Source organism: Pipistrellus hanaki, assembly GCF_964339955.1.
Source record: "Pipistrellus hanaki genome assembly, chromosome: 1".
In the NCBI taxonomy this organism is placed as follows: domain Eukaryota; kingdom Metazoa; phylum Chordata; class Mammalia; order Chiroptera; family Vespertilionidae; genus Pipistrellus; species Pipistrellus hanaki.
In genome coordinates, this window is record NC_140503.1 from 157352982 (window position 1) to 157366107 (window position 13126).

Sequence of the window (13126 nt, forward strand, 5' to 3'; positions counted from 1 at the left end):
CTCATAGGTCTCATTTATTTTATCGGCCTTTTCTAGGATACTCTTGAAAAACCTTATAAGTGTGGTTTTGAACTCTATATCCAGTCGCTTTTTGTCCTCCATTTCTTTCGTTTGTGATCTATTTGGTTTAGGCATTTTCGCAGGCAGCTTTCCTGATGGGGTGGGGTTTCAGTGTGGAGCCTACAGCCTTGGCTTCCGTCAGCCCCGCCCTATGCGACTCCTGAGACTCAGGGTCCTTCAGTACTTGTTGCAAGCGCCTCTGAGAGAAAGGTGCCCTCGATTTTCGCCTGCTACCAAACAGTGTAGGCTCTCCCGCAATGGGCCCGAAACTGGGGTTCAGTTCAGTTGGAAGTGGAGTTGGAGGTGACATTCAGAGCAGTCTGGAACCCCTGTCTCCTTCCCGCCAGGGCAGTCCTACGGCATAGCCAGCCGTCCCTTCTCTGCGCGCACGCAGTGTGCTCGCCGCCGGGACCTCCTTTCGCCCGGGGTTCTGCCTTACAGCCCAGCTCCCTCTGGATGAGCCTGGGTCCCCGGGGTCTGGCGTAGAACGGGGGTTCAGAGCAGTCGGGGGCCCAGCACAGTCGGAGTTTTATCTCCTTCCCGCTAGGGAACGCCAGCCAGGCACTCGGCCTCCCTCCTCTCCGGCTCCGTCCTCTCCGCGCGCGCCGCGTGTCTCCGTACCTTGGGCTTTTACAGCTCCTCCGCGCTTCCTTCTGGTTTTCTCCTTGCTTCTCGTTGTAGAATTTCCAGTCAGACGACTTTCCTGTAGTTCTGGGTAATGTCCATTTTATATTTTAGTTGTATTTTATTGAAATTGTTGCGTGCGGCTGCGGCTAGGTGCCTACCCGAGCAGCCATCTTCTATATATATATATAAATTTTAAATTGGCTTAAACAAGCATTTATATGAGAATTCTCAAAAAATATTCTCAAAAAAAAATATCAGTAGTTCTCTCTCATCAATGTTTCTATCTCTCTTTCCCTCTACTTTCCTCTACCACTAAAAATCAATAAAACATATTTAGAAAAAGAAACATTAATTAGTGAACACGCCTTTATCAAATTTTTGCTTTTTATTATAGAGGAACTAAAGATAATTGGGTTTATTGTTTTGTGCCCCATTGAAATAATTTGTGCTGAGAGAGAGAGAAATTAATGTGCTAAAAAATATCAATCTAAAAAAAAAATACTGGTATGGCAGTTTGCAATATCTTCTTAGTTTTAACTAGAAATTAAAGTTTTTAAAAGTTAAGAATTCTAATATATGTGATTAAACAAAAAAATTAAAAATAGGGAAAACAAACTATACACAAGAAAAATTGACATGTACTGGCTTTGAAAAATAGTAGAAGATATGGAGATATATTTTTGAAAGAATTTTGCCCTAAAGTGAGGCCACTGTTTCAGAATGGAAGAGAGGAAAAAGAGAACAAAAATCATAATGTAAAAAGAAATCTTGAGAAACCATATTTCTTGTGTGGTCAAGCTGAACAAGACTGAAATAAATCTAATCAAGAAAGTAAATTTAAATAGCAAAAGTAAGCTGATGCAAAATTAGATTTTCTCTCTCTACTAAAAATGATTATTGGTTTGCTACTAATGCTGTGAAAAACTTTTATGCCTAGCAAACAAAGATTCTGTTGTTTTATCAAATAATTTTCTGTTTTATACTGTCTTAATAGGGTCCTCTATTATTAAAAAAAAAAAACAAAAAAAAAAAACAACCCAAACTGTATATCTTTAACAATGAGAACTAAGTTTTGCTAAGAATTGTGGAAATTCTGTATTTGTCTTTGAAATCTTGTATTGCCATTTTTGGTTAAATGGGTAATTAAGTATTATTTCATAATGACTTTCTGATCCTACTTAGCCAAATATCCAAACCTTTTGATACACTTTGACAAACTTCCCAAAATTTAAATTATAAACAGATTCTCAGCCTGGGAATCCAGAAGAAAATGCCTCGAAATATTTGTTCTCACTCCTTACAAAGAGCTATAATTAGGCTTATTTTGGTGTGTTGAAATTACATGGGAAGCATTGCCAAATTGGAAATAATATTAAGCATTCTTTATGTTGTATTTGTACGTGTTGTAAGTGTTCCAGAAATTATGTGAGATTCCTGGAAATCTAAGATGTCCCGGCAAAAAGTATCTGTCATCAAAATTGAGTGGCACATTAAAACAACTGAACTTGATTACTGTCAGACTATGGCAAATGGGGATGGAATCCATGCCGTTCCTGCAAACATGGCCCCTCATTGCCAGACCTTTGCCATCCTGATGACTTAACACGGAAATAGTCTACCCTGAGCCAGAAACATTGTGATGGGTAAACAATGGACATGAACTTCTCTGACTTATGACAGACCCTATGGACCCTATTACCCTTGATTATCAGGCAAGGTTGAGAGAACTCATGAAAAAGCTGGTGCCAACCAGAACAAGTTTAATTGCATAGGACTGAATAAATTACTGAAAATGGTTATACTTCTTATGACTTTTTTGTTTGAAATTTTGCTTTTAAACTTTTTGTTTTCCAGATGAAAGGACACTTATTTCTCTTAAACCACCTATGATTAACACTTGGCAAATTGTACTTTTGTAAGCAATATTGAATACATACATTTCTCCTTACCTGATCCATCCAGAACTTAGAGAAACTCTTGATAAGTATTTTTATTTTCAGGACAATATGGTTATTTGCATAAATTCAATAAGAACATGTTCTCTTTATAATAGGACACAAATGGAAACTGGTTTTCTTACCAAGACTTTGAATGGGATGTCTTATTTAAGAGAGACATGCATATGACCAGACAGTTTTAAAGAATAAAGATTGAAAAAAACAATAATTAAGATTGACTTATGGAAGCCAATGAAAACACTTGGAAATATTGACCTGGTATTTTGCTTTCATGGTTTCCAGCAGCATTTCTATGTGAGTAAAGAATGTCACTTCTCAGCAGGTGTAGGAACCTCAGGATATTTTGGGGACCTTGAGAAAAGAGAAACTCACCCAAACCTGTAGGTATTGCAGGGAACACCTGATGGCAGGTGTTTCCCTTGGCTTTTTTGGCCTTGAGAGGTCTTTTTTAAATTCAATCTGAAGATTCTTTATGAAAAATTCCAGCAAAGCAGATTTAAAAGACTCTATGAGGGTAATGATTATTCTTGCTGGGCTTATACAAATCATCAAGCCACATTTGTTGAAGGTAGATTAATTTTTCAAATAAATTAGTCTTAATTTGGCTATCTTTGGTAAAAATGAGTGACAAGAAATTATGTTGCAATAGAAACAATAATATACCTTTATGGGTATTAGACTTTATGGGATTAGATTCTAGTACTGCTCATTGAATCCCCGCCCCCCCCCCCCCCCCCCACCCGCCTTGGGAAACTGCTTTATTTACAAAACAGGCCTAAAATAAGAACATGAATGACAAGCCCTTGGGAATGTGGGAGAGCTGGCTCTTGAGGACCCATGTGTGAACCCCAGGCAACCAAGCAGAGGCCTGAAGGAGGGCTGGATGTGTGAGGGGGACCTAAAATTTGAACTCCTTGTATTTCTTGCTGCCCCCACAGCTGTCCTGAGGCTGAGCTTTCCGTTTCTTTTGCTTCTGTTTGGCAGCATGCTCAGCCACCATGTCACTAAAGTCTTCCTTCTCCACTTGTGCCTGCTGCTCCCTCACAGGCTCCTCATACTTCTGGGTCATGGCCATGCTCTAACTCTTCAGATGACGCCCCTCGTACCCGCTGGGGCTTTTTCTTCTTCTTTTGGTTCCGACTCTTCCGGTTTTTCTCTTTTTTTGGGTATGGACACAGTCCTCCTCAGTCTCTGATGCTGATTGGCCCAGGGATGAGCGTGTGTCTGTTTCCATTTCCTCGTCCTCCAGTTGAGAGTTCATCTCTTCCTGGCGGCTCTCTTTCCGCTCCAGAATCTTTTCCAAAGCCTGGGGGGATCTTGGGGCCCACCGAGGGGTCATTCATCTCTCTGTTCTCATCTCCAGGGGGTGGTGGGGGACCACGAGGCCAGGGAACCTGGGCCGCCATGGGCAAAACAGTAGGAGTGGGGCCCACTGGAGCAGCAACTCGAGGACCCAGAGGAGTTGGAACGCCCATTTGGCTCATGTCTTGTGGGGGTCGAGGCACTGGGCTGCCCGTCTTGGCAATCTCCTGCTGCTGTTCCTGCTCCAATAGCACAGCTGCCTGCTTCTGCTGCGCCAAGAGCTCATGGTTCCTTCAGTGAATGATCTCCCTGCTGCTTGGCGCGCTCCTCTTGCTGCACCAACAAAGCTGCCTGCCTCTGAGCCGGCTTCAGCAGCTCCTCCTCTGACAACGCCACAGGCTCACCCACACCGAGAGGTGGCGGGGCCCCAAGTTTGGTGGGCGGGGTCCAACTGCCACAGAAAAACAAGGCCAAGGCCAGGTGGAGGTGGTGGAGGTGGTGGAGGAGGCTGCAGAGGGGGTAGGCCCATGGGTGGTGGCAGCATCGGAATCCCAGTGAGCTGTGCTGACATGGGAGGGGGAGCTGCTTTGTCCCCATCTCCACCTCTTAGAACCGGCAATTCAGTACAATACCAGTCTGGCGGGTATAGCTCTGCAGCAGTTCCACTAGCTCCTCCGGACTCCCTGATCACTGCCAGTTTGGCCTGAAGCTCCTGGGCAGCCCAGGCACCGTAGTGATCAGGAGGTGGCGGGCGGCGGCTGCAGCTTTCCTTTGGGAGGCGCGCCTCATTGACTTTTTAAAAATTGAATTTACTGGGGTGACTGGGGTGAATTTAATGGTTGAAATGATACAGGTTTCAGGCATACGATTCTATAATACATCATCTGCATATTGTATTGTGTGCTCAGCACCCCACTGCTCACGGACTTCTGAGTTTTTAAATTGTTCTACCCAAACTGGGTTGGATTTGGAATTTTTCTAGTTTTCTTTGTTGGAGGACTGGCGACAGAACGTTATCAGCTTTCTTAAATACTTGGCTGCAATCCTCCAAACTATCATTTTCATTTTCTCACCCTTAAACTTGTAAGTATTAAGAATGAAAACTGCCCTTTTCCAACACCATGCAGGCAAACGTGGGTCAACGTGAAGTAAACTTCGGAGATATCACCAAGGCAGCTCATGTCTGGACAATCTCCACGCCCATTGTAAAGAGATCGCCAGAGACATTCAGACTGCAGACCAGAGAATCTATCAGATTATAAGTGCCTGTCTTCACTCCATCTGAGGATGACTGGAGGCAGACAGCTAGAAATCTTCTTGGCTGCCTGCCTACAGACTCAGAAACTGGGATTATAGTCCGCTCGCATCATGGACATTTGTTGGTGCATGTTTTTTTTTTTTTTCTTTCTTTGTTTCCATAGAGATGTCTCTTATGAAACAATTGACTGCTTGTGCCACGGGCTTCACTTTGGGAGCCCACCTGCACCACCGCCTCCGGAAACGAGACAGGGCTGTTTCCCTGAACTGAGCTTTTCTCAAGACGGAGGCTGGCTTAAGGAGACGCAGACCCACCTACCAACCCAACTTCTGGAGTGTGAACTATCCAGGGAAGTTTCAGAGAAGAAGACTGTGAGGGTTCAGAATGAGTCACCCCAACGTGTCCCTCAGTGGTACGCAGATTGTTTTGAGCAAAGGAAACTTTAATCACAAGCACAAGAGAAACTCTACCCCTCCCTTAATTACCTAGAAGAACCTGAATTAGGGGCCTTGCCCATAATGAGCAATTATTTGAGATAATGAATAATTATTAGAGATAGCTTTTGACCAATCTATAGGGCAGAACAAACTTGTATTTACTAAACATCTGCTCTTCCTGCAATGACCCTTTGAAGCTCTTAAGGCACTATAGACCAGTGTTTCCCAACCTTCTCTCATGATGAGAATCACCTGGTGGAGTTGTTAAACTACAGATTCCTGAATCCCAACTAAGAGGTGCTAAACTAGAATTTTGGGGAGCATATAGGTAAAATTGTACAGAGCACTAAGTTAAGTATACAATTTTACCTATATGCTCCCAAACATTCTAGTTTAGCACCTCTTAGTTGGGATTCAGGAATCTGTAGTTTAACAACTCCACCAGGTGATTCTCATCATGAGAGAAGGTTGGGAAACACTGCTATAGACAGACATGAGCAGAGCAAGGACAATGGGCCAGGGACAGAAAGTCACCTGAGTGGAAGGCCCCAGGTGCCTGGCAAAGGACAACTGTAGGGTGGAACCTTGCCCCCAGGGTGACCTTTCCACTCCTAGCATACCACTGGTCAAGCATATTGCTTGGACCCGCTGACTTTTCCTCCCCAGAGATAACATTTAGGCCTCAGTGGTATTTCAGCCCCAAGCTCAGAATAGCAGCAAAACCAGACCACCGACCCTGTGGCTGACCTCCGAACCAGCTGCACTGACTAGTCACCCCTGTGCTGACACTGACTAATCCCTCAGTGGAGACTGAAAGGACACACCTGGAAAGCTGCTGAACATTCTATTAAGATCTTCCCCTGAGACCTCCCCTAAAATCTCCACCCTTACAGCGGAGGACCCAGAGGCTCTCCCTCCTGATAGCAGGCCTGCGCCTTTCTCTTCCACTCCCCCACCCCAGGCTCTTTACCCTTACCTCCTCCATTCCCAAGCTCCAAGGGCCCTTCCTTCACCTTTATAACTTGTTTTCTAAGCCCGTTTCTTCTATGAATTACTTCTTCCACCTCTTTGATTTTATAAATAAATATAGTCTTGTTGTTTGAGTCTTGGCTCTGAATTCTTCCCTAGCCAGAACTCAAGTACTGAGGTTGCTGAACTCAGATCCAGTCTGACCCCACAGATCTTACACCTGCCCACTGCCTACCACATACCTCTTTGGATTCAGCTTTCAGAATGTATTTTGCACCCATGTTCCTGTTAGAGTCACCGGAGAAGGAATACACAAGGCCAAAGTGGTCGGGGATTATACATGTATTAGGTCATCTGGAGACCAGATGGGCTGAGCCCCCAAATGGCACCAGCAGCCAGGGACTGGACAGTCAGAGGTTTAAAAGGCAGGGTTTTTAGGCAGGAATTTTCTGGGCAGTCCGGATCCTGGGCAAGTCCGGAGGAGAAAGATAATGGTCTTAGCAAATGGAATGTGGTCTAAGCAAAAAGGAATGTCGGTTATGAAGTGGTCTAAAGGTCAGTTCCCAGGGGAGGGATATGGTATAGATTCAATTATTTGATCAGACCTAAGTTACCTTTCTATCTCTGAACATCTCCTGCATGTGGGGTCTCTGACTCTCTCACGTATATGGGGTTCCCGTACATATGTATATATTAAATTTGATTATTTTCTATTGTTATCTATTTTTGTCTATTTGATTACTAGACTAGGCAGAAGATTCAGAAAATTTGTTCCTCTACCACAGTGTTTATTATAAGAATGGAAAAGTATTATTATTACTGCTGTTGTTATTGTAGTGATTTTCAATAGTGAAAGGATCCCAGTTGGTCTAATGGTTTGTGAGCTCAAGAATGTGGTTAATGGATAGTTAAACTCTCTGAGGCAAACTCAGAAGTGACTGGATCCATTATCTCCATGGCAGGTTAAGTAGTGCAGCTCTTTCTCTTTGAGGGGGTGGGAAGAGGGAGCAGATTCAGTGTATTCTGAACACTGCTTGTCTTCTTCTTGTATAACTGGTATGAAGTGAGCATCTTTTCTATGTCTTGGCGAGTTATCATAATCCTTTCTTAATATGGGCCAGTTACCAATATTTTATCCTTGGCACTTTTAATGTTGTAAAATATTGGCAAGAGTTTCTTTAATGGTAAGTTTTTTTTTGTTTTGTTTTTTGTTGTTTGTTTTTTCCAGTGCCACTTTCTCTGAGACATTTTCATTCCTTATGTCGCAATCACTTTCCTCATTTACGCTGATAAATTTGCCTTCACTAAGTTATTTCCGCTGCATCTCTCAAATGGTAGCAGTGAGAATCCCACGGCCAGCTACTTGTTTCTTCTATAAACCGTCACACTTGTTTTGATTTTCATGTCCAGTGTTATCATTCTTCCTCTCTCTGCTATACTTTCATCTTTGCTGGCTCATTCTCTCTTTCAATTGTTCTCTTTTCATAAAAGGTCACATGATTTATCACTGGAAGATAAGGAAGCAACACAACTACGTGTTTTGTGAGTGAACTGAATAGCAGATTCTCAGCGACTGAACCGAGACTTTGCGAAAAGTGAGGTATTTGGTCACTGACCAGGCTGCACATCTGTTATTTACGCAACCATCTGTAGTGAAGTTTGCACTTTATACCGTTACTCACAATTATTATACTGTGATAACTGTAAGTGAAATTTGTACATTATGTGCTTAGTCAATATGCTGTGATAAATGAAAATTGAACTGTGTTGAGAGGTTGGTGTTATTTAACCGAAGTAATTGGTGTTTATGCATATCAGAACAAACATGCAAAGTGAGGACTGCCTGCATACACCCCCAAGATTTGCTAAAATACCATCACTTGCTATGCAAAATTCAGGATAATGAAAATCTTAGGTCCCACCCATTGGACTCTATTTTAAAAAGGGGAAGCTCTCTGTTACAACAGGATTCACAGACAACATAGTCCTATGGCTTAAACCAACAGAAAGGGAGCCACTGTTCTGAGCAAAATGAAGTTAGGTAACAAGCTGTGAACTTTGGATGCAGTTATTTGTTGTTGCTTTAAACCAAGTCAAGAAGTCATATTGAGAACAAAGCTGCACAACGTTCGGGTCTGGCCTTTTATTTAACAATCAAACACTTCCTGAGAGGGTGGATAACTGAAAGTTCTCATGCCCTTAGGCTGTGGCCTTCGGCCAAGGATCTTCCCCTTGGACTATTTCACAACTTCTTCCGAAGGCCAAGGATAAAGGGAGAATGAACTACAGACACCTTTCCTCTTTTAAAATTGTAATTAAGATCTAGAAAGCGGAAATGTCTTTATAATCTTCCAGTTTATTCTGAATTCTGAGTCTGAAAGTGAGAGCCAACTAGAGGAGATTTCAAAACAAAGGGGACGAAACCAGATTGAGAATTTAACTCTGGGTCATTAAAGTATTTAAATCCAAGCTAGCAGAGTATCAATCTCTATCTCCAAAAACACTTAAATTATTCTTATAATATAGCAATCTACTCTTTATTTTAAGCAATGACAACTTATTAATATTGATTTGGAAATATGGCTGAGACAATGATTATTTTATGTAGAAAACAAAACAATTCTGAGAATTAGGGCTTATCATACCTTTCTGATAAGATCTGAGAGTTCCATTTCAGTTTTCTGTTGAGCCAAATCAGATTTCACTTCAGAGTAAGTATCATTGATGATGGCCAAGAACATATTCTGTTTGTAAATCAAAGGAAAGTTGAGGTTTAAATAGCTACCTAAATGTATTTTGTAAATAATCCAATCTTTGATACTGCCATTTTGTTCACCATTTTTAGAAAACAATTTGCTGTCTTAAGAAGTCACAAATTAATAGTTTTGCTACCATATTGTTTGGGAAAATTATTTCTTCAATGAAATTATGCCAAAGGAAAATGTGACATTTTCTTACTTACAAAACCATATATTGTGATGTATTTTGAAAAAAGAGACAAGAATGAAATACAACAAAATATTAATGTATCTAACTATGAATGGAGGGATTATTTTATTATTTTCTTTATGTATATTCTCTATATTTTTTATTTGACATAAATTATTTGGTGTAAAGAACTCTAAAACAGCTCTTCAAATTTCAACAGTCCACATAGACAAGTGAAATTCTATGCTTATGCCAGATATTGCTATATAATATCATTTGAGATTTACAGAACATAGAAGAGTTAAAAAGATCTTTGCAAATAGGAATATGGTAAGTGTAGTAAGAAGATAGTCAAGAAAAGCTTAATGGACGAGACAGACTTTGGAGTAAGGCAAACATGGGTTTTGGACTTGGAATTGCCAAGACTGTTCAAATTTTCTAATCTTCATTTTAAAATGTATTTATGTTAATAAAATGGAAGAAATAATACTATTGATATCTCCTCTACATATTTGTTGTAAGGATTAATGAGATAATCTATGTAGAGTACCCAGAGACAGGGCCTAATGTATGGTGCTACATAATTTATAGTTATTATTATTCAGTAATAGTCCATTTTCCTGACTTTTCCCTTCCCCAGTATAATGGTTTGCTTATATTTTCAACACCTGTTTCCAACAGATTTTCTGGAAGCACTGTACCCAGTTGATTAGGTCCTTCCTTTGTTTTTCCTTTTTAGCACGTAACTATGATTTGTAACTATAGAATTGTGTGAGTGTTTTTGTTTTTCCTACAAGTTTATGGGGTCTTCATGATGGCAGGGTTGGGCTCTATTTTCCTAACCACTGCCTGGAATGCGGTGGCTCAGTAAATATTTATTGTACGATTGAGGAATGAACAAATGAGAGCTCTATTATTCGAATGGATTTTAATGGGCTACTAAATTGCTACGAATTAAGGAGGAATATTGTTAAGATTCTGCAGCACAAATGAGAATAGGATACAGAATACACATAAGTTCCTGGCTTAAGGCTCAATTCCAAGGGCAGGCAGTTGCACTAGGAATAACATCTCCCACCTCCCCTTTTCAATCTGGACATCTGATGTTTTATTTTTGTTTCCAAATGGCTGTTACCTAAAACCTGAAAATGTATTAGCTGAAGTGGATTAAAGTGTGCATCCTCTGAAGAGATTTAAAAAATTGGGAAGTGGCTGAGAAAGGCTTTTGGAGGTGTGGGGAGAGGAAGTTCACAAGGATGTTGGAGTCTTTCCCTGTGGATGACGGGGCTTTTGCTTTCTGCCTCAGCTGGGCCACCTCACACCAATGTGGCTTCTTGTTAACAGGGGCAAAAAATCAACACCTGGCCTTCATCTTGGAAAGGTGGCCAACACTGCACTTAGCTTGTCATTCCCATAAAAAAAATAAAAGGTTTGTATTGACAGTAGCCTCCCCTCTTTTTGGGGAGTTGGGGGTAGGGTAGGGAGAGCAATTCTTTTTTGTGTAGTAGTACAAAAAATTATTTTAGTGTAAAAAAAAAAAACGAAGTGTTTCTTATCATGTTCTAGCAATCGATCTGATACAGTGATTGAATAGTTTAGAAGGTGCTGTCTACTGGAGGACAACATTCAAGCAAGTCCACGCTGAGGCATTTCTACTTGCCACAGTCATGCCCCTCATTTGGCTGACCAACATATGAAGAAAACTTAGGTGGCCTGAAGTCAACTATAGGTCACTGCGGAACTCTCAACTCCTGGTTTTGTTTTCTGAGTAGACATTCAGGGATTCAGATGTTCCAGAATTCAAAGTACTAGCAATGTTAGAGAGTAAGAAAGGCTTACTTTTTCCTCTAATTTTTTTACTCTTTAATATATAATAAGAAGGAGAAACTTAGGAGGCTCAGTTAAAAAGTAATCACAGAACATGCATACAGCAAGATACAAATAAACTTGCATGATATTCCTGACTCTTCAGTTTTATTAAAATACGTCTAATTCTCACTCAGTAAATACTATATACTTAACCACTAAGGACCTGGTCCAGCTCTGGAGATATTACACTTAATTACTGAGTCTTATACAAAGAATCTTTATAAAATCCATTTAAAGCAAAAACAGTTTCATTTTCTTAAGATGATGGTTGATGTGAGGAATCCTTAAATGTTAGTGTTTAAACGAAAAAATACTCAATGCCTAGGTTAAACTAACTTAATATTTTCTTAGTAGAATAGACAAATAAATGTACAGATGTTAAATGAAGAACAAAATGTCTTTTAAAAAATCCTAATTAGCTTAAGACAAAATGGCAAGAATGTTAATTTGTACCAAATCAAGAGAATAAACAAATATCTTTTAATATATTTTTTCAAGCAGTTTCCATACATTGTTAGATTTAGTCTCTAGATATGCTAAATATGAGTAAATGAAAGTAAAATATCTTGACAAGCAATGATTCACTCAAATATTACTCTTGACATACTGGATCTAGCTTGCTTAGTCAGTTCCTCTTTTTTAAACAGAAGAGAGAGAGAAATGCCAAGTCATGTTAGCAAATGACCACGAAAAGCTGATGTTTGTGTTAACAAAGCATGTGAGGAAGTATAATCTACTTTTTAGGCAAAGCACTATTTTAAGTAACTTTATAAATTTGCACTTGATCTACATTTTTCCTTGAATAGACATTATCTATCTATCCATCTATCTATAGTTAGATAAATGAAAGTCCATGGAAAAGGTATTTGGTGAAGACTTAAAACTGTAAAGCAAAGACAAATAAAATAAAATATGATTTATAATACCCACATTTTTCTACTTCCTGGGATTTAAAAAAAAATGATAGGGAATAGAGTGTAGAGAAAAGAAAAGATGGTGATTTATGAAATTTAAATCACATCACTCTAAATAAAAGTATACATACCAAAAGAATGAAGAACATAAAGAATACAAATGTAGTGAAATAAAGTGGTCCCAAAACTCGATTAGCTTCCTCAATCTCTGCGAAGTTGATATCACCCAAAATGATACGGAATTGAGTGAAGCTATAAACACAAAACAAAACAACAAACACCACAAAACAAAAACAAAGAATGTACAGCATTGAGGCAACATTTCTTAAAAGACGATTTCAGGCATTTTTTTCAGTGTAGATAATTGTCAAATAACAGAAAACTGTCAATCAATCCCTTTGGAATATTCTTGCTACTTATATGAGCAATTGAAGCCTTCTGGAGTAAAAGTAATTCTTTTACGCTAAATATTATTTCAATTTGGTTAATAAAATATAATAATAATAATTATTGGATAACTTATAAGGCAATGGGCTATATGAATTTAATACATAATTTAGGTAAAACATGGTAACCCTAAACCTTTACAATGGCCATCTGGGTCTGAATTTAAAATCTCTTAACAACAAAAAAAAAGATTTTTGAAGGAGAGCCAAAATTTTATGTCTCGAAGATCCAACATTCTGATACACACTCGAAGTGGGGGCCAGAGTGGCCGTGTGTTACCAAAACTGGGTCTTCATTAGTAAAATCATTTTCATTCCTGACTTTTATCAAACGGCAACATTAAAGAGGGGCCCCCAT

At 39.8% G+C, this 13126-nt stretch overlaps 1 protein-coding gene and 1 long non-coding RNA gene across 2 annotated transcripts in view; one reads left to right on the forward strand and one right to left on the reverse strand.

Moving 5' to 3' along the window:
- The window catches only part of PKD2 (polycystin 2, transient receptor potential cation channel), a 60759-nt gene that overhangs the window by 12835 nt on the left and 34798 nt on the right, over positions 1-13126 (reverse strand). The window contains exons 9-10 of the mRNA XM_084881890.1: positions 12454-12574; positions 9257-9355 (exon numbers count right to left, since the gene is read on the reverse strand). Coding sequence (XP_084738016.1) covers positions 9257-9355; positions 12454-12574 — 220 coding nt within the window. The remainder of the gene's footprint in view (positions 1-9256; positions 9356-12453; positions 12575-13126) is intronic.
- LOC311621919 lies at positions 5766-9356 on the forward strand. Its single transcript, XR_014794892.1, has 2 exons — positions 5766-5860; positions 6134-9356. It is a non-coding gene; the product is annotated as an uncharacterized lncRNA (long non-coding RNA).